Source organism: Triturus cristatus, chromosome 8 (assembly GCF_964204655.1).
Source record: "Triturus cristatus chromosome 8, aTriCri1.1, whole genome shotgun sequence".
Taxonomy (NCBI): domain Eukaryota; kingdom Metazoa; phylum Chordata; class Amphibia; order Caudata; family Salamandridae; genus Triturus; species Triturus cristatus.
In genome coordinates, this window is record NC_140591.1 from 462,506,926 (window position 1) to 462,533,212 (window position 26,287).

Consider the following 26,287-nt stretch of genomic DNA (forward strand, 5'->3'; position numbering starts at 1 on the left):
CTCCGCGGCGCTACAGTACTATAGCGCCGGATAGAGTGCTCCGTTAGGTGTAGGAAGGGCACCAGTCCAAGGCAATGCGGTCCTAGGCTGGTTGGGTCAGGAAGGTGCCCCCGGAAGGAAGTGCACCACGGGAGGGGGGGGCGGAACGCCGGTGTCCCTGCTCTGCCTGCCACCCGACGCGGTGGCCGATTTCCCCCCCAGTATGTCAGCCACCAGGGCCACCACCTCTAGCAGGGCGCCCCCAGGGCCCCTGGGAGGCCAGCCGCCCTCAACCAGGCCAAGCGGTCGAGAAGGCGGCGCGAGACAACCAGAAGGAGTTGGCCCAGCAGGGCCCACCACCACACCACCGGAGGAACCCCCAAGGGGAAGGAAATGGGGGGGGGGGGCCGAAGCACAACCTTGCCACCCCGGCCGCCACCCGACTTAGTGGCCGGTCCCCCCCACTCACCATCTGTGCGGGCCCGAAGACTGTCTCGGACATCTTGGTGATCACGCAGCAGCCTCCCTGATCCCTCTGGGGGAGGACACAGCAGCCCAAAAGCAGAGCCACGTCCCCGGCGGGCCGCGAAGGGTGACTCCTTCCTGCTCACGGCAGCAGCTCCAGCAGCCCCGATCCTGAAGGTCGCAGAGCCGTGCAGCTTGACGGGGGCACCGGCACAGCTCCCAGAGGACGGCCTCCACGAGCCCCGCCCCCGCCAGGCAACCGGATCACCAGCAGGTCCGAGCGGGGGTGTTAAACAGAAGCGCCGCTGTCTGATGGTGACAGCCGAGGCGCGGCGGGCACTACCGGGTCGCAGCACCGTTCAGCCCAGCGGGGGCACCAGCGCAGGCCCCCGCGGTCCCCTCACTCCACCCCAGCACCGTATGATCTTGGGGGGAGGGGTCCCCAGGGGGAAGACGTCCACTGTGAAGGCTCCGGCGGCAGTTGTAGCAGGCGCGGCCGTAACAGGGGAGCACCCGTCTAGGCACGGGGAACCGCCGGGGCCGCCATTTTGAGGGCCGGGCCGATGGAAGAAAGAAGACCGGTCTCATCGAGGACGAGTCCGATCCGCTCGCGAGAGGGACCGGACCGAAGCAAACAGTGTGGGGGAACAAGATCCACTTCAGGAAGCGGTAAGTTGCAGCTGAGGACGGGCGGATGCCAGGCGATGACGGAGGGGGTCCAGAGCACTCTTCGAGTGCGTCCGCCATCTTGGCGCCTCAGGCATGCCCCCCCATCCTAAATTCTTCCTAAAGTTATCTCAAATGTTCATGTCAATCAGACTATTTAATTGCCAAAACATTTTCAGAATCCCTCTTCTCCTGCTGGGTGATCTCTTCATACTCTCGATGTTAGGAGGGTGTTGAAGTTCTTCCAAGATGGGAAAGCTTTTTTAGGAAGTCAAAGCAACTTTTTGTGGACTATGGTCCTTTGCGGACAGGTTTGACCACTTAGAAAAAATCCCTTATCTAGATGGATTGTCTTGTGCATACTCTGTTGATATCAAATGCCCAACAAAACCCTGACTGAAAGACATAGAGCCCATTCCACTAGAGGCAAACATTTCAATTGCTGAGATTTGCAAAACTGCAACTTGGAGATGAGCTCATACCTTTGCAAGACACTCTTGTCTTTATTCGGATGTGAGGGCATTTACCCAGGTCAGGCAAGCCTCTCTGAGAAATGTGTTTTCTTAATTATACTAATCCCCTTTATCTCCTCCCTCTCTAAATATTAGGGATTTGCTTGCTAATCTATGCTGTGCTTATGATTGCCAGTGGAGATCCTCTAAGAGAGAAAGGATATTTTCTTACCTGTAACCGTATTTCTGCCTCAGGGGAATCTCCATTGAAATCATAAGCAACCCTCCCCCTTGCCTGATGGACGAGATAAAATAAGCATAACTATGTACTGCTCATTGGTTTGTCAAAAAGAACTGAGTAAACTGTCACCTGCAGGGCATGATGGGACACTAAAGGACAAAGTGCCCTTAAAGGTGCAGTTTCATATTCTCATTGTTTCCATTGCAGCAGCCTCTAGAGCTACATTGCCATACATTTCCCCTTGTCTTGTAAAAGCAGTTTGTGAAGGACGTTTAAAAAAGGCCTTTTTAAAATTTTTCTGGTGGCTTTTAAAGACTTAAGCCTTTTTTCTTCCAAATTTTAAAGTAATTCAATGTAATTGGTAATTTAACCTGTTTTAAGGCTGCAAAATAATATTTGTGTCACATGTGCCTCCTTGCCTTTCTGAAGTAAGGCAAAGTAAATGTGACTTTGAGAGAACTGCTCCGGAGTACCCGCAAGTGAGCGGGACTATTCAGTGCGTATGATTTCAATCGAGATTCCCCTGAGAGAGAACGAGGATTACAGGTAAGATACCATTCCTGTATTGAACGTTTAGGGTACTGATATCAATTAGCCTATAATTGTTTCATTACATTGCATGCACTGTTTCAATACCATTAGGTCACTCCATGGGACTCCACTTCAAGGAGGAGCGCCTCACTCTCTCTAGTGCAGGGGTCTCCAACCTTTTCTGTAATGAGAGCTACTTCTAATCAATGAAAATCGTCCTTAGCAACTGAAGGTGAAGTTACTTGCGCATTGTTACCAGACACCCCATCTCCCAGCTTCATTAACTTTAAACCTACTGTCCATGGAGCCCAATACTGTGGTTTGAACAAATACTGTGACTGGGGGTACGATGATAGGGTTGCCATGTGCATCAGCAAGTGCATGGTCTTTGGGGACGTATGAACATGTGTGTGAATGAATGTGATATATGTGTATGGGTGACTCAAAGCCTGTGTTGTATGTACTTGTGGCACAGGACGTATCTTTCGCTATATGTGGCACTGTTACATGTACAACACAAACATCCAACCCTTTTTTTAGGTCGAGCCTGGGCAGCACGTGCACTACTCTGCAAGGCATGCCTTATTAAGGTATGGATGTGAAGCTCCGCCCACTCACCAGTTTTTTCATTGGCTTGTGTCATTGTCCATTGTAAACTGTGGCTTTTCATTAGTCAATAGGCTTAGTAGTCTCTCCTTAGTATCACCATTTCCCCTTTTGTAATCTCCCATGAGGACACATCCTTTTACGTATGTTTTTGCTCTGTAGGCTTTAATTACAGCCTCCGAGCACTATTTTCTCAAAAAGCTATATCCTGCCTGCTCTTGCTGGCAGAAAAAGGAATGACACGCTCTCTCCTAACGCGTTTGCAGTGCAATAGGTCTCGCATTTGCGAGAGTTCAAGCTATTGGCATTGTAGATGACAATGCCTTTTATTTATCTGTTTAAAAAAAAAACATAAATACAAGGTATTGTCATTTACAATGCCAATAGATCAAACTCTCGTAAATGCAAGACCTATTTCATTGCAAATGCTTGTTTTAAATTGAAGAAATTTAAAGTGCAGAAAAATTTTCTTCCAAAATGTTCGTAATAAGGAACATTTTTCTGCACTTTAAATTTCTCCCATTTAATAATACAAGTGGTATTTTTCAGTTATAAATATGGAACTGTGTCTACCAGGCAGTGGGAGCAAGATGCCTTCTGTTTGTAATTGTGACACTTTGAAAAGGGAGAAAATTAAAATGAAGAGTTAACTTAATCATTAAGTTAACTCTTCATTTAAATCGTAACTCAATTAAAAGCATTAAGAAACACCATTTTGTTCTCATGTTCCGATATATAATTGAGAAAGACTTTTATTTACGAGTTGAATACCTCAGTGCTTCAGTTCCTAACCGCTGTGACTCACATGGGTCATAAAACTGTTTATTATCAGGCTCTGCTATCTGCAGCCTGACAATAATGTAAAATAAAACAAACACAAGGAAATGATGGATGGAGCGCTGAAACTTTTCAGATACCCACCACCCAGTCACAGATCTGGGTTGAATCCATCATCGTTCTGTAGCTCACTTCGACACATCAGTTCAGACCCAGACATATGCAAGTCAGTCTTGACCCTGTTCCTCATGGGAACAGTCCAGCCTGAACTGCCAAGCCAGGTCTTCCCTGGACCAGAAACCAGCATCCTGGGAGCGGTTTCGAGGTAACACCCCTCACCAGACAGGCTAGCTTAAATCCAGTGGCAAAGTGAGCAAGGAACCCACGTCTGGGCATAACTTGTCAACTTAGGGCGAACAGAGCAAACACAAGGTGATGATGGATGGAGGGCGGAACATTTTCAGACACTCACTCCCGGTCACAGATCTGGGTTGAATCCATCATCGTTCTTTAGTTCACTTCACATCCCCAGGTCACACCCAGCCATATGCATCAAATCAGTCTTGACCCTGTGCCTCATGGGAACAGCCCAGCCCGAACTGCCAAGCCAGGTATTCCCTGGACCAGAAACAGGCATCCTGGGACTGGAAATATAGCCTTTCCTTAACTTTAAAAGGAAAATGCAACACTTATTTATTGCAGTTCTTAGTTAAAAATTAACTCAAGGCTGGGAGTTACTCTGAAGGCTTCTGCGAGCTACTCGTAGCTCACGATCGACTGGGGGCCAAAAAGAGCTTCCATATTGTCCACTAAGCAGCTTCTCTGTTCTCTGCTGTTGCAATGTGCAGCCAGATCGCAAGACTACACCACCACTGCCACACAATTACACATTCAGGGCAGGCTGCGACATTCAAATGTTCAAAAGGGGTGAGGGGGGGCAGACATCTGGCTTTTGTTTTCAACAGTCTGTAGTAAAGAAGAACTCTGAAAAGGGTGTCAAATAAGTGAACAAGTGCTCCTATATTACAATCTGGGGCCACTTTTGGCAGCTGAATACAGTCAATTGCTACAGTCCAGAGGGCAAGGCCAGTAGTAGGAGATGCCCCTTGGCAGTCTCTCACTGAGACCCACTTCTCAAGCAGCCCCTCAAATGCCATAGCACACCAGTCTCATCATAGCTGCTTCAATCACAGAGCAGGGGGTCCCCACTGAAATCACCAGCAAGTAAGGACTCCTTTTTCAGCAGTCTTACAGGGGAGAGGGTGCATGCACTCCACAATGATCTTAATGCCTGTTAAGACCCCCAATATCAGAAGCCCCACTAGTGTGAAGTGGGTAAGACAACCAGGCCACCATACAGACGGATATTACAGGAGAGCAGTATATTATTTATGGCTGGACTCACCATTCTTTCAAAAAGATCCCCGTTTTCTTTCTGTGTGTCAAGTACAACAGAGAAGGTAATGCAAATTAAAAGGTCTCTCAAGCATTGTAGAATGTATAAAGGTTTTTTTAATTGCACCAAAGGTAAACTAGCCCTTATGGCTACCTCCTCAGGCTTATATGCGGTTAAGCCCGTGTAACTAATGAGCTACATATCTAGTGTGCTTCCCCAGAAACCAGCAACCATTGTCAAAAACTGAAGGTATGGGGCAGGTTCTGTGAGCTGGTAGGAATGTTTCAGGCCAATGCACTTCCCTAATGCGACCTGTGTCAGTACCTAGGCTGTGCTTGCTCTTCAGTTGGTGTTTCCCTTGAACTCCTCTAGTAGAGCCTGGCTATTGTTGCATCATTGTAAGGGCGTTTTCGCGAATCTTTCAAGGTGTTCTTTCATGAACAGAAATGTTTAGACAGACCTTTAAGATGTCCATACCAAAATACTGCCCTGGCTGGGACACTTTCTACAGAACACAGTCAGTTGTGCCCAAGTGGTTAAAAGTAGAAGTGTTGCGCATGCCCTTGCAACATTGCAGGTAGCTTTGCTGATAGCCAGTTCACATCCAGCCTCTGGGATTCCTATACCTTTCTTGTTTAGTCCTTTGTGTTCTTTTCATAAGATTTGACTCCCATCATTGAAGTTTTGTTCCTGCTTCTCCCTCCTCAGTTTTCCAATTTGTTACATCCTGTTACTTCCTCTAAAATTCTTCCTGGCAATTTTAACATTTCTGGGCTTCTGCACCTTGTCTGACATGACTGATAAGAATCTAACACTCCAGAAAGAGCATGCAGGTAGATTTTGAATTATAGAAACAGATTGTTCAGAAACAAATTTTGAATTTTATAGAAACAGATTGTGCATTTTTACATGCCCTTTATTCTATGACAGATCACCTATTCAGGGGTGTGGAATTAAAAAAAGATCTACTTGTCCTGGGGGCAGGTTGCGTCAATAAATCTACTTGTCCTGTAACAAAATACACTTGTCCCTTTTGTGACTTGTAATGCAGCAGCAAATTATGGCAGCAATCTCGTTATATAATAGCTCTGAAATAGCCTCTACAATTATGCCAGTACTCGTTCCATAGTCGGGTTTGAATACTAGCAATGCCCTTATGGTGCCATGTTTCCGCAGATCTACAAACTGGGGCTGAAGGTAATGGTAAACAACAGTTTCAGGTTTGTAATGCCTTTTTGAGTCTGTGCTAACCTACTAACTTGCATGTTTTAAGGGCTTTCACCAACTCTTCTTTCATCTTTTCCCATACTGGGAAAGGTTGGAAATGTACTCCTGACAATGGCAGACATAAAACTTCTTCCAGGATTGGAGAAAAGTGAACTTGTAAACGCTCAGATTTTTCACATGAGCAAATGTACACCTGCATATTTGCTTCTGCTAAAATGCACTTCACAATATTTTCTAGGAGTAGTATTTCTTGGCTTACTTCTGTAAAGTCTTGTGAATTCAAGAAAGCTGTATATCTGCACTTAATGCAAGGACATGGGTGCACTTTTGAGACTTTATTTAATATTTGGGCCCCTAATTAGGGCTGGCATTAACAATGACCTTTTGTGTTTATTAAAATTCTGTCTCTCTCGCTCTGTCTATCGGTTAGCTTCACTGTGAGTGACAGTATTCTGTTCTTTTACAAGGAGCATATTGACACACAGTAGTTTTGTTCAGTGCCAGAAACTACTGTGGCAATGTGTGCTTTTTGAGACCAAAACAATTTTAGCCTTTTCCAATGTTTGTTATAAAGGTAAGGGCCAGCAGCTTCGACCCTAATAAGGTTTTACAGAAACCATGCCAAAACAAGTCACGTATTGACAAAACCAAAAGCCTGACCAACAATTTCAGACCTACTGGTGTTACCAATGCTTTTTTATTTTTGTTTCCCATAATTGTATTGAGACTAGTTACACTGATTTTCCATTATGAATATTTTTGGAAAATACTAGCTTACACATTTTACTAAGTGATGCTGCAAAGAAATGGTACCCAAAATTAAACAGTAGTTTAGTGAAATGTTGCAATTTTTTTTTAACATTTTATTTTTATCGCAAATAATCATCAATCTTGCTTACAAGCTTCTGCAAACATTTGCATCTAATCATAGAACATTCTGGGAGCATTATACATAGACTCATATTGCTAAACATAGAAAACATGTGTACACATTTTTATACTGCAACCACTGTCAGCAGTGCAATCTGAGCTTACAACATTTACTTAGAGCGTTCACCCTAATAATAAAGGCTTTGCATTAATGAACCATAAATACAAGTTTGAACAGCATTAACACATGGGCACAAATATTTCCTTAACTGCAGGCAATGTCTTTCCCTGATCCATAATGTGGTACTGTAAACTGGCAGCCAAAGGGTTTGTGCTGTAGGGGTTTGGGCCTACTTGTCCCAAGGACAAAATACACATGAAACCTTGTTGCCCTTGACCCCAAACAATAAGTCCCGTGCGTCCGGCTATAGCAATTCCACATCCCTGCCTATTAAATCTGGAGCTCTAGTGTCCCTGGCATATTCCTTATTTTCCCTCGAGTCTGTTGTCCAAGGGGTTTTGGTCTTATCACATAGTGCTAATATATAGGCAGAGAATTTGTATTGGTCTTATGTTGTACTGCTGTGTTTTCAGCTGTTGAAACTCTGTATGCTACTGTGCACACCCTACAGAGTTGCTGTCTGTCCCTCAAGGCATCTCTCCTGGGGCTGTGAACTCTTCGGTGTGGGACGGTAGCTCATAGTGTTCAAGGAGGACAATTATGAGGTAGTAATCAAGACACACACCATGGGAAGATATAAATGTATCACTGAAAGTTATACAGGTGTAGAGTGCAGATATTGCTGAAGGGCAGGTGCCAGGATATGAACATCGATGTTGGGCTTCTGGGGAAGAGGAAAGCGGTAGTTGACACCAGAACACCTTAAGGTAGCCCAAGGGAACCTTGCCTACTTTAGAAGATCCAGTAATAGCATAGGCAGGAGGTGGCATATATTTGTATACACATGCTGTGTTGGTTAACATGGGCCATCTTCATCTAGAGAAGAGGTTATTAGGATAAAAGCCCTAACTTTCTGGCTTGTCCTTTAGCACTGCAAACACTGCAGAATACCACTGCAATGTCAGACCACATCAGAAAGGTAGGAGAGACCTAAAGAAGATTTTTTTTGTTTCTAAAAGGAACATATGCAGACATTGTGAAAGGGGATGCTACCTGAAGTTCTCAAAAAAACACCCTAGGAGCTCTCACCATCAAGATCAAATATACAGAATATGTTAGTGAAACTTGAGTATACTACTGCTCTGCTCAAAATAACTTTTCATTAAACTGAATGAAACTTTAGCATTGCTGGAGAACAGGTTGAACCTGTTTGGAGAGGGAACACAGGCAAACACTAAGTTCAAACACCTGCAAAGCACAATAGAGATCTTAACCACATCGAAATTTAATTACTAAAGTGAACAGTGGCATCACGTGCATTAAGAACAAACAATGCAACCAAGGAGCAATGAACTCCCATATTCTGGAGTATGTAAAACAGGGAAGGAGGATTTGTAAAGGGCTGGTTGCTGGAAAATCCCAACCTACCATGCCGAGTTAACTCTGCAACCATACAGACTCAGTATGCCCAAACCTGAGAAGAATAAGACCTACCATTGTGGCGGTAATAAAATAGGAAAATGCCGTTTATGGACCCAAGGGGCTGTGAGAGAGAAAGAAGCATGAATATGAGAATAGGACAATTCACATTTTCCCAAATACAACTTCAACCCCTGAAGAAGTTAGAATACCACTGGAGAAAAATCTTGAGAAAAGAGACCTTCTGAACATAGCTGCACAATATATATATATATGTATATATATATATATATATATTAATGAAAAAAACAAAGGTTAATGCTACAGTGAAATAGGGTACAGTGGATTGGCGTAGAATGGAGCAGCATACAGTGGAACAGAGTGGAGTTCCACTGACTTAAGAGGCACACTGTGGAGTGGAGTGGCAGGCAGTGCCATACAGTAAAATAGCATTAAGTGGATTGGCATAGAGTGGTATACAGTGGAGTAGTGTAGAGTGGAGTGGCATACAGGGTAGTGGTGTTGAGTCGAGTGGAGTGGCGTAGAGTGGAGTGTTCTATGGAGGAATAGCATAGTGTGGAGTAGTGTTTAGTGTAGTGGTGTGCACTGCAGTAGCATACAGTGGAGTGGCATAGAGTGAAGTTTTGGTAGAGTGTTGTGGCGTACAGTGTAACAGCATAAAGTGTAGTGGCGTAGACTGGAGTGGCATACAGTGGAATAGCGTAGAGTGAAGTGCCAGAGAGTATAGTGGCATGCACTAGAATAGCGTATAGTGGAGTGGTATACACTGGATTGGTGTAAAGTGAAGTGGCATGCAGAGGAATAGCTTAAATTCTGCATTGTAGGATCCTCACTGATAATAATAAACACAGAATATTCCCATGCATCTTCTGGGATCCCGAAACACTTTTTCTTCAAATTTTGAGAACATTATTTTCAGTAGGAGGTAATATCTCCGTTCTCATATTGTAGAGTTACCTCCAGTAAGGCATGACAGGCCTGGTTTTATGACTGAGATTTTATGTCTTAAAAAGTATTAAGCAGTGTAAAAAGAACACATACCACCACCTGTCTACATGGCAACCACAAGTTTAAATAGAAACATTTCCTTTGAGAACCTGCAGAGACAGAAAATGAAGTAAAAAAAGGGGCCTGGCAGGTCAAGAGTTCACTGAGTGTAAGAACAAAATGCACTGAGCCAGAAGCTTCCATTCCCAGCATGCATGGTACTGGCAGTTTGCCTCACACCATCAGTTCTTTTTTCCGGATCATGCTGAGAGCTTCTCAGAACACTTTCTGATTTACTTTACCCAGTTCATTTTTTTACTTTTCAATCCAAAAGTTAAAATTTCTTACCTCATTCGCCATCTTTGAAGTTTTATTACATTTTCACCATTTTTTCTTGAGAATGCCTTTACTCTTTGTGAAGTGCCCTGCATGTGGACGAGAAAAGGCCTCTTCAGACCCACATTCAGTGTGTGCGGTCTGTCTGCCTGCCTCTCACTCTGTTAAGGAGTGTGAGTTTTGCCAAAATATGTCTAACAGAGCCCTGAAGGATTGAGCGGGCATCTGCTTGAGTGGAAAACTGGAGAACGTACACTGGGAGGAATAAAAGTAAAAACAGAGGAGGGGGCTATTTCTTCTGCAACAATAACCTCTCACTTTAAAGACTCCCATAGAGGAAGATCCAGTGAGAGAAAACATAAAAAACACTGTTATCTCCATCATTCTGGGCATTCTCACCATTCAAGACACCGGTCGTCTTTGAGACAGCCCTCAGCACCAACTTACACGCTGTTGAGGAGCACAACGACAGCGCCAACGACGGCTCCTCAAATACCATTACGTTCGACATCATTGCCTGTTCCGGCACCACAGTTGTCAACGGCGATATTGTCTATGGTGGAGCATACAACACCGACATAGCATCTTTCAACTTTGAGAAGATTAGCTTCCAGAATATCAACATCAAGATCGCCGTCGAGACACTTGACGTCAAGAAGATCGCCGTTGACGTAACCAGACATACCAATTTCTTCAGTTTCTGACTCTCTCCAACAGTGATGACAGTGGAACTAAACCAACCTTGGTAATCCCTCCGGATGAGCCTGTTCGGGAACACCTTCCTCCTCTTAATTTGCCTCCAAGACTTATTTCACGTATTAGTACAATACCTGGTCCTGTAGCTCCAGAACCAAGGCTTACACCAACAGTTCCTCCTCATACTGAAGACCATCGACAATTTTATACTCCAAAACATTCAACGTCAAGAAGACATAAAAGACGAATAGCCCCTTGTCAGTCTTCGTCTCCTACTAGAAGTTATTCCTGTGACTCTTACTCTACCTCTACTACCACTTCTCCGGCAGCGTCACCTTCAAGAACGTCTCTGATTAATTATGTTTTGGCTTTTCGGGATGTGGTGGTCAGAGGTGCTAACAATCTGAACATCCAGTTGCAGACGCCACAAACCTCATTTTCTGTAATTATGGAAACATTATAACCAATATATTCGCCAAGACTCACTTTACCCATGGTTCCAGGATTTGCAGAGCTTGTGGAATAGAATTTTCTTAGTCCAATCACGATTAAAAGGGCAACTCCTCATCTTTATATGAAATGCAAAGCTGTGGAACAAGACTCTATTTATCTAAGGCAAGACTCTAAGCCTGATTCTGTTTTCATGTCTGCAGTAAGAAAGAAACATCCTTTGGATTCAGAGTTTTCAGTCCCTCCTGAAAAGAAAAGCAAAAGATTGGACGCAATGTGGAGAAAAATATGTAATTGCAGCGGCTCCATTTAAAAACTCGAGTGCGTCTACACAATTGGCCAGTTATGCTCAGGCCTTATGGGATTCATTGACTATGTTTGCAAATGATATACCAAAAGACAGGATTTCATGGAAATCGTACAAGAAGGACAAACCGTTTCAAACCAATCCATCATTGCAGCCATAGATGAGGCGGACTTGATAGTGACTCAATTCTGTAAGGCAATATCTCTCCATAGGTCATCATGGCTCAGGCTGACTTCTCTTAAACCAGATGCTCAAAAAATATTCATGAACCTCCCTTTCACCAGTGCTGTTCTTTTTGGGTCCATACACTGATGATAAAATGGAAAGAACGAAAAAGGAATCAAAAACTTTTTCGCAAAGAGTAAAAGGTATCTGTTCCAGATATTTTTTGGTACCCAAGATAGACACACAGTTGGAAATTGAAAAAACTGGCCTATACCCGACCTAAGGCATGCAAACAAATTCATCAAAAGACAACAAATCAGGATGTTAGACCTGCATCAAATCTACCCACAGGTAGTCTTTCTTGTAGTTATTACATCAGCACAAAGGTTTAGTGAGCTGCAAGCTCTATCTTCTGTGGAACCTTTCACTATTTTTCACAAGAATAAAGCAGTTTTGAGAATATATCCTTCTTTTTTTTACTAAAAGTGACATCAGATTTTTACAGTAATCAAACAATTTCACTGCCAACTTGTTTCAATAACCCCTCTTCACCAGCAGAAAGAATTCTGCATTCTTTAGATGTGCTGAGAGTTCTAAGGTTTTATTTGGATAGAACTAAGGAAATCCGTAAAACTAATCAGTTGTTCATAAACTATGGCCTTGAACTGGTATAGCTTTGTCAAAACAGGCTATAGCCAGATGGATAGTTTCTTGCATATCCTGTTGTTAACAGTTAACTAACAAAACCTTTTCCAGGTAAACTTAAAGTCCAGTGCACACCTAGTAAGGCTGCCTCTGTCGTCTGGATTAGAAATCTTCCAATTACAGAAATTTGTAAAGCAGCCACAGGGAAGTTGGTTCACACTTTTACTAAACGCTACTGTTTAGATGAGGACTCAAGAGCAGACTTCTTGCTAGGCCAGGCAGCTTTGAAAAATATATTTATTTACAGCTACTCTTTGTTCCTCGTACCTGTTTTTTTGTACATTCAAGATCAGTGTTGTGTTTCATATTGCATTGTATTGACATCCGCGAATTAGGAATATACTGTTCTTTTCTGTGTTTGACTATCAATGAGGATGCTACTATGCAGAAGGAAAAGTTACTTGTATTCCTAGTTCTGCATGGTAGGTATCCTCACCAAAGTCACAAACAACCCTCCCTCCTCCCCAGTTGACAATACAATTGCTATATATATATCGTACTTCCTGCAAATTGTAAGGCCGTTCAAAAAGAACTGATACTGTGAGCCAAACTGCCAGTACAGTGCATGCTGTGAAGGGAAGCTTCTGGCTCCTTAAAATAACAGTGTATTGTTTTCTTCCACTCAGTGATCTCTTGACCTGCCAGGCCCCTTTTTCACTTCATTTTCTGTCTCTGCAGGTTCTCAAAGGAAATGTTTCTATTTATATTCATGGTTGCCTTGTAGTCATGTGCTGCAATGTAGGCTTTTTATGTTGCTGAATACTTCTTGAGACATAAAATCTCAATCAAAAAAGCATGCCTGTCATGCCTTATTTGAGGTAACTCTACAATATGAGAACTGAGGTTTTACCTCCTACTGAAAATAATGTTCTCAAGATTTGAAGATAAATTATTCCGATCCGGGCAGATGCATGGAAATATTCTGTATTGTAAAGTCGTACAATATCCCTGAATTACATGCAAGCACTTATCTAAGGGGGAATCCACGTTTGGGGTCCCTATTTGGTGTTTCTGCTTGGAAGATTTGGCAACGGTGCAGTGTACTACAGTTAGGGCAATTGTACGATCAGGACGGTTTTAGATCATTTTCTTCTTTTAGCGACGAATTTGGGGTCCCGAACAACTCTTTCTTCAAATTTTTGCAGATTAGAGATTTTTTTATCAATGGGGAAGGTCTAGTGACTGTTAATGCACAGGGGGAGCCCGCTAGCTCATTACTACAGTTAAGAGGCAGGGGTTGTATAGGAAAAATCTATGAACACCTTCTTACAGGTGTAGCTGATGATGACGCTCAGGCTGTAGAAAAATTAAATCGCTATTTCGGAACTTGTGTAAATACAGCAGACTTGCATAGGTCATTATTGACTATTAATTCCTCTGTTACTTCTATTAATTTAAAACTTCAGCAACACCGCATGTTATTTCTTTTGTATTACACACCCGAAATTATCTCTAAGTGGGCTACGCCCAGTTCGACACTAAAGACCTGCTGCCCTAAATGTTCACTTTTTGCTGCAGACATTAGACATATGTTTATAACCTGCCCGGAACTTTCGGTTTTTTGGACATTGATTACTAAGGAGCTGTGTAACCTGTCAGGCAGCAAAATTATCATTTCTGAGAAAGAGATACTGATGGGATTTATAGAGGACCCCGGTTTAATCTCTGTTGCTTTATTTTCTATTATTATGGCTTGCTGTCGCTTATGTATTGCTAGGGTCTGGATCGAGTCAAAACCCCCATCACTTGCGGAGTTCTGGCAGCTACTGAGAGGGGTGTATGAGATGGAAATGGCTCTAGCTAAGGTCAGGGGCCCTTCTTCACGAGCCAGAATAGAACGAATTTGGCTCTGTCTACACTGGGACTAAGTGATATTGATTTTTCTTTTTATTCCCCTCCCAACCCCTGCCCCCACCTTTTTTCTTACTTTCACTGTGTGTGGCTACTATGTTTTTGAAACAATGTTATGTACATTATCTTTTCTTTTGGCAAAAATAAAAATAAATAAAAAAAGGGAAATATTCTGTATTAATGACTTCCGTGAGGATACCAATGATGCAGAACTAGGAATACACGTAATTTACTTTTCCTTCTAGTGGCATAAAGTGGAGTGGCGTACAATACAACAGTGTGGAACGGAGAGGGGGGGGACTGGCGTACAGTGTAGTAGCGTACAGTAGAGTGCCAAACAGTGAAATAGCGTACAGTGGAATAACGTAGAGTGGCATACAGTGCAAAAGCTCAGAAGGGAGTGGTGTGGAGTGTAGTAGAGTGGAATAGCGTGGAGGGGTGTACAGTGTAGTATAGTGGAGTGCCTTACAGTGAAATAACGTGCAGTGGAATAGCGGACAGTAGAGTGGTGTGGAGTGGGGTAGACTGGAGTGGGGTACAATGTAGTGGCATAGAGTGGAATAGCGTATAGTGGAGTGGTGTGAAGTGTGATAGAGTGTATTGGCATACAGTGGAATAGCGTACAGTGGGGTAGAGTTGTGTAGCGTGAAGTTGCGTACTCTGGAATAGCTAACAGTAGAGTTGTGTATAATCGAATTGCATAGAGTGTTGTGAGATACAATGTAGTGTTAAGTGGAAATGCATACAGAGGAGTGGCATAGAATGAAGTGTCATAGAGTAGAATAGCATAGGGTGCAGTGTCATAGACTGGGGTTGCGTGCAGTGGAATTGCATAGAGTGGAGTAGCGTACAATTGAAAGTAGTACACAGGAGTGGGGTACAATAAGGTGTCGTAGAATGGAGTGGCGTAGAGTGGAGGGGCGTGAAGCTCAATAGCATAGACTTTAGTAGCACAGAATAAAGTGGCATACAGTGGAGTGGTGTAGAGTAGAATAACGTGGAGTATATTGGCGCACATTGGAGTGATATAGAGTTGAGTGGCATATAGTAGAATAGTGCAAAGTGGTGTAGCGTAGTCTGCAGTAGCATACAGTGGAGTGGTATAGAGTGGAGTACCGGAGAGTTTAGTGGCATACACAAGAATATCTTATAGTGGAGTGGCATACATTGGAATGGTGCAAAGTGGAGTGGTGTGCAGTGGACTAGCATAGAGTCTAGTAGCAGCATTTAGTGGAGTGGCATACAATACAATAGTGTAGAGTGGAGTGGAGTGTTGTAAATTGGAGTAGCATACAGTGGAATAGCATATAGTGGAGTGCCGGAGAGTGTAGTGATGTACAGTGTAATAGAATATAGTGGAGTGGCATATACTGCAGTGGTGCAAAGTGGAGTGGTATGCAGTGAAATAGCGTAGAGCCTAGTGGAATACAGTGGAGTGGCATACAAGACAGTACTTTAAAGTGAGGGTGGAGTGATGTAAACTGGAGTGGCGTACAGTGTAGTACCATATAGTGAGTGCCATACAGTGAAATAGCGTACAGTGGATTGGCATAGAGTGGAGTGGCGTACACTGGAAAACCATATGTGGAATGCAGTATAGTGGAATAGCGTAGAGTGTAGTAGCGTACAGTGGAGTGCCATACATTGAAATAGTGTAGAGTGAATTGACATATAACAGAGTAGTGTACAGTGTAGTGGCATAGAGTGGAGTGGATTATAGGGGAATAGTGTAGAGTCGAGTAGTGTACAGTGCATTAGCATACAGTGGAGTGACATAGAGTGGAATAGCGTAGAGTGTAGTTGCATACAGTGGATGAATGCATAGTGGATTGGCATAGAGTGGAGAGGCATACAGTGTAGTTGCATAAACTGGAATAGCAGACAATAGAGTGGTGTAGACTGGAGTGGGGGTACAATGGAATGGTGTAGCGTGAAATACAGTGAAGTGGCGTGGAGTGTGGTAGAGTGTAGTGCCATACAATGGATTAGCATACAGTGGAGTGGGCTTAAGTGTTGTGGAGTGGAGCTGTGTTGTGTGGAATAGCGTACAGTAGAGTTGTGTATAATTGGATGCCGCAGAATGGAGTAGCGTAGAGTGGAGTGGAGTGGGGTACAGGGTAGTGGTATTGAGTGGAATTGCATATATTGGAATGGTGTAGGGTGGAGTAACGTTGAGTGTATTGGTGCATATTGGAGTGATATAAATTTGAGTGCCATATAGTGGAATAGCATAGAGTAGAGTGGTGAACAGTGAAGTGTTTCACAGTGGAATAGCGTAGACTGGAGTAGCATACACTGGTGTGGTGTGGAGTGTAGTATAGTGGAATAGCGTAGAGTGTAGTGTTGTACAGTGGAATACCATTCGGTGTAGTGGCATAGAGTGTAGTTCCATACACTGGAAGGGTGTATAGTGGATTTGCGTAGAGTGTAGTGGCATACAGTGGAATAGCGTACAGTGGAGTGGGGTGGAGTGTTGTAGAATGGAGTCGCGTAGTGTGGAATAGCGTACCGTAGAGATGTGTATAATCAAATGGCATGCAGTGGAGTGTCATAGAGTGGAATGAGATACAGTGTAGTGGAGCAGAGTGGAATTGCATACAATGGGTTGTTGGGACTTTAGTAGCGTACAGTGGTGTAGAGTGGAGCGTACTGGCGTACAGTGGAGTCGAATGACATAGTGGACTACGGTAAAATGGCTTAGAGTGGGGTGTTGTACAGCGGCTTAGGACAGAATGCAGTAGCCTACAGTAGAGTGTCATACATTGGAGTGGCGTAGACTGTAATACCGTACAGTGAAGTGTCGTAGATTGGAGTGGTGTAGACTGGAGAAACGTACAGTGCAGTAGTGTATACTTGTGTGGCGTAGAGTGGAGTGGCATAGACTGGAATAGCATAGTGTTTAGTGTTGAGTGGAGTTGCGTACAGTGGAACAGTGTAGAGTGGAGGGGCGTACACTGCAGTGTCATAGAATGGAGTGGCATAGAGTGTAATAGCATACAGTAAAGTGGTTTATAGTATAGATGTGCAGAGTGGAGTGTGGTAGACTTGAGTGGCGTACAGTGCATCAGTGTAGAGTGGAGTGGCATACAGTGGATTAGCGTAGAGTGCAGTGGTATGTAGTCTAGTGACATAGAGTGGAGTTGCGTATAGTTTAATAGCATAGAGTCGAATGGCGTAGAGTCGAGTACGGTACTTGAAACAGACATAGCATGAAAGTGTGTGAACGGATGTACATCTAATGTGCCAGGAATATAGATTATGAGGTGTAAATGGGAATTTTTGGTAGTAGGTGTACAAAGTGTAAGTAGTGTTAAATTTATAAGTGTTAAAATAGTTAGTAATATATTGTGTCTCGATACATACCGTTAAGGAGGCAGTATCTGATTGGCTTATGGCTGCCTTTACAAAACGTATAAGGCAGCCATGTCGTTTTCAGGACACTTTCACTGCTTTCTTGGATAGGGCCTTATAAATAGGTAAGGAGTAGGTTTAAAATTTCTTCCCTACCTATTACCACTTCATAAAAGTGATAATAGTTAGATAAATGCATTTATAATTTTATATATATTTTACCAGCAATTCAGGGTGAACTGCGCTTGAAAAAAAAAATGTTTAACTAGCACAGTAATTTGTAGGTCTTACAGCTTTACTCTATCGACATTTTTTGTGAACATTTAAATATTTTACAAAAAATTTAAATACACTGTATCTGTAAAATATAGTGTAGCACAGTGTATTTTTTTTTTTTAAACATATTTTATTGTGTCAATTTGACTATCACTGCGCAGGGTTCTGTACTCCAGAGACGTCTGCCATATTCATCATACATATACCGGCAAGCAAATGACAGAAATATGTTAAAACATATGGTAAACAAGAAAAAAAAAAGTGGGGGGGGGGGTAAAATCACCATATATGACAAATGCATATTCGAAAACACTTGGTATCCCCTCCCTGAACGCCCCCCTCCCTCCCCAACTCCCTTGTGATCGCACTCCTGCCGCCTAATTTTGCTCTTCCACTCCCGCCAACCATATATCCCACCCTCATGACTCGTACCCCCACGTGCCCCCTCTGTGGCCACTGGACCCTACTAGCAACTACCCCAACACATGGGTCTCCTCCTCCACCGGCGGCTCTAACCATATTCCTCTATAGTCCGTCCACCTTTTCCAGATCTTGTAGTGTTTGCGTGGGAACCCCCTGGCCTCAAAGACGGGCTGCTCCAGACCCATACAATAGTCTAATCCATTCTTCCATACTCTCATTAGCACAGTGTATTTTGAAGTTTTTTGTAACATTTATTTATTTTAAGTACCGTCGTACTCCCAAGGTAGTACCGCAGGACTCGATACTTTTTTTTTTTAAATATACTGAAACTTATAAATATTTTTCCCTACCTATTATCACTTTATTAAAGTGGTAATAGGTAGGGACAAATATCAAACCTAATACTTACCGATATCTAAGGGCAAAATGCAGAACACAGCCAAAGTGAATCTAAAAACAACATGGCTGCATTTAACTTTTGTAAAGGCAGTCATTAGCCAATCACATACTGACTTTTCATCGCTGTGTACCGCTGCGAAATACCACGAAATGTTGCGAAAGTACCCCAACAACTGATATCACTAATTTAAAATTCCTTATAACTTAATAATACTTACCTGTAGTACCCAAAAGGGACAGCTGCAAACCATAATGTGTAATCCTGCCATATTTCAGCGAAATCTAACTAGGCATATGGCCGCTGCGCGGGAGTACAAAATCCATGGAAAAATGCATTGGTGCCCAAATGGGTTTTGGGACCCCCTCTTATCTTTGCTCCCCCTTGACCAATCTCTGCAAAACTTTCCATACTCCATCAATGTAGAAAAAGGAATAGGTTTGGAAAGTTCTTTGGAGATTCGACGCAAAGTTATTAATGGTGAAAAATCTGTGGAATTCCTATCTCTGGTAACCCTAACTATAACTACAGTATCGCTGCTGCCACTCACATATCACAAGACGTACTGCCTCCACATCATTAGAGAATACCTGAACTGTCGCAGATGCATCACTTCAGGAGTGAAGTGGAAAAGAGCTAGGGGTCCGGAGTGTCGATACCTCTAACCTTATCACTAAAACTGCTCAATACAGGATCTCCATGTATGTTATTCCATGTTAGCCAGTGCCATTGAATATATGCGATTGTGTGGCCGCTGCACATTTCCCATGAATATTGATTTGCCGCATAATCTATCATCTGCCTCATAATCTGCTGATTTTAACTAACAAAAAGTTTTGTTTTCAGCTCAAACGGTTTAAAAGATCCCAAAAATGCAGCGCACATGTGTTGCAGTGCATGGAAGGGCCCTTTGAAAAGCTGGACTGATCACCTTTATGTTACTTATTGCTATATTTGGGTGTTAAACTGATACTAATGAGGTGCAACCAATGACCATACAATGTTACAAGTTTAAAAATGATGAAATAATGAAGTAGTATTGTTATAAAATGTGCCACTTTATGCTGCATAATCTGTTTTTTCTTGCTGCATAATTTACTCAAACCTTTTATCGCATAATTTGGCCCTCTCTTACCGCATAGTTCCAGTGTCCCTGATGTTAGCATATAAATGTATGTAGCGTTAACCCAATAGAGGCCCCTCTGGCACCTCCTCCATCCTTCTTCTCCTAATTTTTTGCCAACTTGCATTAGTTGCTGTACCAACCCGACCCTAAAGTGAAATCTAACCATTCCTGTAATTTATTTCCCTTCCAACCCTGTATTCTCCTAATCTCTCGAGTCACCCAGGTAAAGCATTTTGGCATACCTCCCTCTGTGTGGGAGGCTGAACCGTAAAATGTTCTTCAAATTGAGAATTGCTCTGGAGTTTCTCAAGATTATTGGTTTTCCTGAGTGAAATAGTAGACTCCAACAGAGTATGAATGTATTACTTTTTCTTTTTTCTTGTTTGAGGGAGCAACTGATAGAGAAAATATCTCACAACTCCACAGGCAAGTGTTTTTTTTTCTACAGCATAAAAACTCCTGAGAAACATGCATTTAGACCAAACCGTCTCTCTACTAGATGGCTTAACCCACTTTTCCTTCCGAACTTTATCTTTTAACTTCACCACAGTATCCTCCAAGAAAGCTACTCGTATAGGCTAGAACTTGCCATCAGACCTGAAACATAGAGATCACCTTTATTCTGGTTCTATTATTTCCACCAGTCTTGGTTGAATTCTCATCTTTGCTCCTCAAACAATTTCACCATATTAACAAAAATCATATCTGCTCTACTCCCGCTGCTATCCACATGCCGAGTCCGCACAGGCTATCAATTTCTTGAAAATAAGTCTACTTGTTTTTGTAAAAAAAAAATGTACAATAAAGTCTTCCCACTAAAGTGTTTTTTTCCAATTATCTTTTTCTCAGACTCCACTAGGACTGACATTAAACTTCCACGTTCCAGGATTGCTCAACCGCATTTCTTTAATCGCCATCTGTAGAAGCGATTTCCCCATACTCCTGCTTAAAAATCAGAATCTTGTGATCAGTTCCCCATCATTTCATACCTTTCATGAAACTATAGTGCATCATTAGCCTAGCGGGCGCTCTCCAGAAGAACTAACGATACAGCCACACCAGTTATGTTTCCTGCAACAAATAATCTGGCTTTTGTTTTTATGCATACTGAAGAAGAGTCTGGCTGCCATTCAACAATCAACTTTCCCTTAAATGAGGTTAGACAATGATTGTTATCCAGTTGCTTTTTCCCTGGTCCATAATCCTTTTCTCCAACCTCCCCACACTTTACTGCAAAGTCCAACATGAAAATAAACCTTCACCACACCTCCTTATACCTGTTGCTCCACAAACCGGAACTTGAAATCGTAAACAACTCTCTAATGTGTACTATCTACAAATTTGTGATTTGTGCTCTGGCACACTAACTAGCGTATTGACACGTGTGCAGCTGAACACACACCAAGCCCATAGTGTTGTGTGGCCAGTCTAACCAACTCAAGATTAGACACACACACCTCACTGTTATCAATATCTGCTCTCTCCAACAAATTGAGAACTCCAGCCATCAGTAGTTTTGCTGTTCCCCAGGTCCCTGCATCATGTTAATGTTACCCCAGCTTGTCCTCACCTTGATCTTCCATGCTGCCACTTGCACACCTTACCCTTGGCTCTCATTTGATACTTTTTTTCTCCTCTTGGTCTCCAGGTTTTATCCTTGCGCACCCATTTCTAGCCCCTATGGGAAATTCAAATAAAAAGGCATCCTGTTTTTCCGTTAACAACTTTTATCTGTTTTTTTGTTTACATTTCTTTATTGACATTTTATGTGTTCTTTCGTTGTAAACAGTGTCATCATCATGTACATTCACAGCGTATTCAGATATCAATATCATGTCATTAACAACTTTATCTGTTAACTGATATTTTCTCAGTCCTTTATTCAAGTTCCTAAAATGATTTTGACTTTTTCTGCAATGTGTTTGTGTGTTCTGAAATTTGGAGACCTTTATGGGGTAATGTGTGTTAGGTGCTGATCTTTGCAGTGTAACATCCTGGCGATTTATTTAAAGAAAGTTATTTTCAGTTTTTGAGTTGCCCTAAGTAGGAGCATTACTTGTGAACTTAACCAATCCACTGTCACATTGTATCATGGATACGGCATATAAAACGTCATCTGGTACAGCAGGGTTTCATCTATCAATTACACAGTGTATAGAGCCCAATAACAGAGAGGTAGACTGTTCAGATCAGATATTCATAATTCAGAGATACCCAACTGACTTACCGACGCATAAAGGGTTGAACATATTAGGCGGCAAAAAACTGGTAAATGATATCAGCAACTCCTTGATCGTCTCTATTAATGGACTAACAGCCTTTAGTTATGAAAACATTCATAAGATACTAAATAAATGCAGATATACACGAAGAGAGGGGTTTGGTTGGTTAGCCCTTTTAAGTCATTGATCTGTTAAAGTGCCATTCACATTTTGTTTCTGCACACAGGACAGTGTACAGCATAGACAATGGGTCAGCCAGTTTCAGTCATTGCTTAACGTGTCGGACCACTATTTCCCTGTGAGTAACAATATTTTACCTCATCCCTTGTGCATCTGCCTTAAAATGAGTATGCTATTCTGTACAGGCCTGGTGGGCCACTCCTTTATTTTTCTGGGCACCTCCTATTTGCCTGATTATTCCTTTTGAGACGACCTTCAACTGCCCTTATACTTGTAACAAGGAACTCCCTTTTTTCCTTTTAAGAGCACCCATCAGCACACCAGCCAGGCACTTGCTTCTTTTTCAGAGTGCTCTACTTCTCTCCAGTCAATGCAACCTGCACGACTGCTAATTTTGAACTGTGCAACCATGTTGAGACAGTATTCTAAATACTGGATTATTGTTTTACCATTTCAAGATGGCCACCACATTTCGTATCTGCATGGTGGCTATTTTGGGTTGGTAAAACCGTGATAAACTATATACAGCATCAATACAAGATACCACCAGGTTGATTCTAAATGTGACAGTTATCTTGGAGTAGTATTGTACACTGTGTACTGTCCAGAATAGCCTTCCAAAATTTCCATCCGATGCACTTTTTTTTATTGCAAGCTTATGGCTACGAACTTTAGCCAGCACCTTGTTTTCTTTTCATTTTTCATGCATATGCTTGCATAAAGAAAAAATTGCACCCCAGCTTGACCTTTGACTTTGCTGTTGCTTATTGAGATGGTGCCCCATAGGAATTTGTAGGATCCTAGGATGCACAGACTGTGGTTGGCCTCTCTGTAAAACTAAGGCACAGCAGGTATAGCTACAAGAGTACTCGTCTGAGGAGTCTCCTTAATTGGATCTAAATTGAATCTGTGTTTCCTCATTTATGCACCTCTGGATTCCTCCTTCTGTGCCTCCGCTCTTGCTGTGCTGGACTACTCAACGGTGACTTCCCCTTACTGCCTACAACTGTGGCATCCCCGGTATGGGCTGCCTGCCTCACATAGTTCTGAAGACCACTGCGTGATTTAGCCCAACTCTGTATTACCACATTCAGCCTTGCTCTTCCTGCAGATCTCCAAGCCACTGCACTGCCTTTGCCTTTAATAATTGATGCTGGTTTTGTAGTATACGCCAGTTGGTGTCTGATTTTTATACTCACAGTAAATTTTTGGACAGTTTGGAGTAGGTTCGGTCTCTGTTTGGCACTAGTGGCTAGGCGTGAGCACTATGGACACCTGTCACACTGCAGCGTTGAACCTGCTGATCACAGTGTGAGATCATAGGTTCACTAGTTGATGGTAGCACCCTTCTGCTGTGATTGGGCCAAATTACCCATCACACTAGTGGCCTGCGGTCTGAACAGTAATGAAGAAATCATCAACATGAACAGCTTACTTGATATATTAGATCTATTAGGTGTGTGAGATTGAGAAACAATGTTTAGCCTAAAGCTACTAGGAGCTACAGAGTCAGGTTGCCAGGTTGTACAGTTGCAAAGCTACATCCTCTTCTCCAGGTTGTCCAGTTACATGCCACACCCTCTTCTGTTCATTATTTCGATGCTTTATCTTTTCATGTTAAATCTATTGGTTACAGTTTTTTATTGCTATGTTTTTGTTTTGGAATAAGTCTTGGAAGATGTCTTACTCAAGTACTTGTATTTCAGGTACGTGAAAGCAGGAACAGAACTAACGTGGGACTACAATTATGAAGCCGGTAGTTTGCCCGAACGTGAAATCCCTTGCCTCTGCGGTGTCTCAAAGTGCAGAAGAAGAATAGTTTGATGGGTCCAAAAAAAACGAACATTCACGGAGCGGGCAAATGAATAGGAAATTGACCAGTGCAATAGACCTTTCACATATCAGCAAAAAGACATTCTCATAATGTACAGAATTACCCATTTTAAAAAAAATATGATGTGCAAAATAAGCGTATAAATCTGTGAGCAAGCGGAGGAATATCGGCGTAAACTGTGACAAGAAGTATAGGCACATATCAAGATATTTTTGTACTCCATGTAGAAGAACCGATTTGTGTTCATTTTTTTAAAACGTAGATGTTCAAAATAATCCTTTTTAATATATACCTTTGCGTGCGAAAAAACTGACGTACTTTGTATTATTTCTAGTCAATTATTTTTTTGTCCATTTTATTTTTTCATTAATTTATGCTTTTTCGCACATCCCCCTGTCGAGCTTACTGAATGCCCTTACCAGGCATAGAGGCTGGTAGTAGAGGTACGGGGGAGGTTCTGCAGCCCCCCAAAATAATCATGCAGGAATCCAGAAGGTGAGTGAGCAATAAAGATGCCTTTACATTTTAAAAAGAGGTCAATGTCAGGCTATGTCTTTTGACAATCAGCTGCTATTTCTTTTAACAGGGAGAACGGGGTTTACTTTTCTTTCTCTCGAACTGTTAAGTGAACTGTATCACAATCTTGCTGGGGTATACAGGGCTGTGGAAGAAAAAGCTGTGGGGTGTGAATTTTTTTCTAATGCTCAACAAAATGTAAATACTTGAAAATTAACTGTACAAATGTTTCAAAAAACATCAACAATTTGTAAGGCACAACTGAAGCACATTTTGTTTTGTAATTCTAAAGTGTGATGGTCACATATTTATGTAAGATTTAAATAAATCTAGACACTTTAAGTGGCAATGCTCAAATTATAAATATTTGCTGAAACTAGATTCCCCTGATATCACAATTTATGCACTACATAGTTTTATCAGTCAAACTGCACGTTTGTGCAAAATTAGTGGTCAATGTGGTGTCTGAAATAGACAGTGCTCTAGCACACCATGATTCAGTGATATATTTGCAACAGTGTGCTCCAAAATGCACCACCGCCACATGCCACCAGGTCACCAAGTCATCGGTGACCAAGAATTGAATGAAAAGACCACAAACTGAGGTACCGCGCCACTGCACAAATTAATTCTATATGTCATACGGACTGATAATGCTAATGGCGGATGCAGCCAGATATTAAACAGCATATTGTGACAATTCAGTGCAAATGAAACTGTAATCTGATGTGCGATGAAGAAGAAATCAACCAGATGGTTACCGAGAGACATTTAAGTACAAAGCCAATTGAATATCTCAACATTATCTGCTTATCAACTCATTCGAATACGAAAAGACTTACTTACTGAAACAACTAAAGAAAGTCATTGAACCACCGTCTGCTCTGGAGTGGCCCCAGGGAGAAGGCCGGGCTTGTGTGTGCAGAGCTGTTCATAAAAGAAACAGCCCACCACCAAAATCTGCCTAGTGGGGGCTCAGAACAACTCTACAGATCAACATTAAAATAAAGAGCTCCAATGAAGAGCAAGGGCGAGGCCAAAGCTCCTCCAACTGTCAAGGCTGACCCTGAAGTCAGCATGTCACAAGGCTGAAGATATGGTTTGCCTGAGCAAGGTCACCAAGAAGCGTTAGAGAGACCACTGCTGTCCACCAAAAGTTATACTGCTGCTGCCTTCTTAAAACCGCCATCTGCATTTGCTACTGCCAAAAATACAGTATTGGAAATAGATGGACTGCTTGGATAGGGCCTTATGAGGATTTCATAGACTCAATCGACAAAACGGATGACAAAAAGATTATCAAGTATCTGAAGAACATGGCCAGTGAAGGGGTAAAAGAGGCCATAAAAAAGATACCACAGGATGGTGAAGTGAAATACAATCACATCAAAGCAGCCTTGAATGTCAAGTTCAATTCAGTGCAAATATAGATTAGGAACAATACATCTTCAGTCAGGAACACCAGAGAGTAGGCAAAGCTGTTGTTGTTGTTGTGAGAGACTGGATCTCCTCGTAAAGCATTGTAAGTTCATTGAATTTAATGATGAGAAAGCTACATGCCTCAGAGTGATAGATGGATGTCTGTCAGATTCTTTTAGACGACAAACGCTGAAGAAAACTCTGAGCTTGGAGCCAGTCCATAAGGGCTGCCCGCTCTGAAAAGCGTGCTAATCGACAAGGTGCTCAGAGTGCGT

The 26,287-nt window shown here is 42.4% G+C and overlaps 1 protein-coding gene across 11 annotated transcripts in view; it reads left to right on the forward strand.

Moving 5' to 3' along the window:
* Positions 1-24,939, forward strand: part of SETDB2 (SET domain bifurcated histone lysine methyltransferase 2) — a 617,221-nt gene extending 592,282 nt beyond the window's left edge. For 9 of the 11 annotated variants that reach the window (XM_085621902.1, XM_085621904.1, XM_085621899.1 and 6 more), the window contains 2 exons: positions 22,290-22,361; positions 23,950-24,939. In XM_085621902.1, the coding sequence (XP_085478028.1) occupies positions 22,290-22,361; positions 23,950-24,067 (190 nt within the window). In that variant the 3' untranslated portion in view covers positions 24,068-24,939. The remainder of the gene's footprint in view (positions 1-22,289; positions 22,362-23,949) is intronic. The other 2 variants (XM_085621901.1, XM_085621903.1) reach the window with 1 other exon arrangement.
* The last annotated feature ends 1,348 nt before the right edge of the window (positions 24,940-26,287 follow it).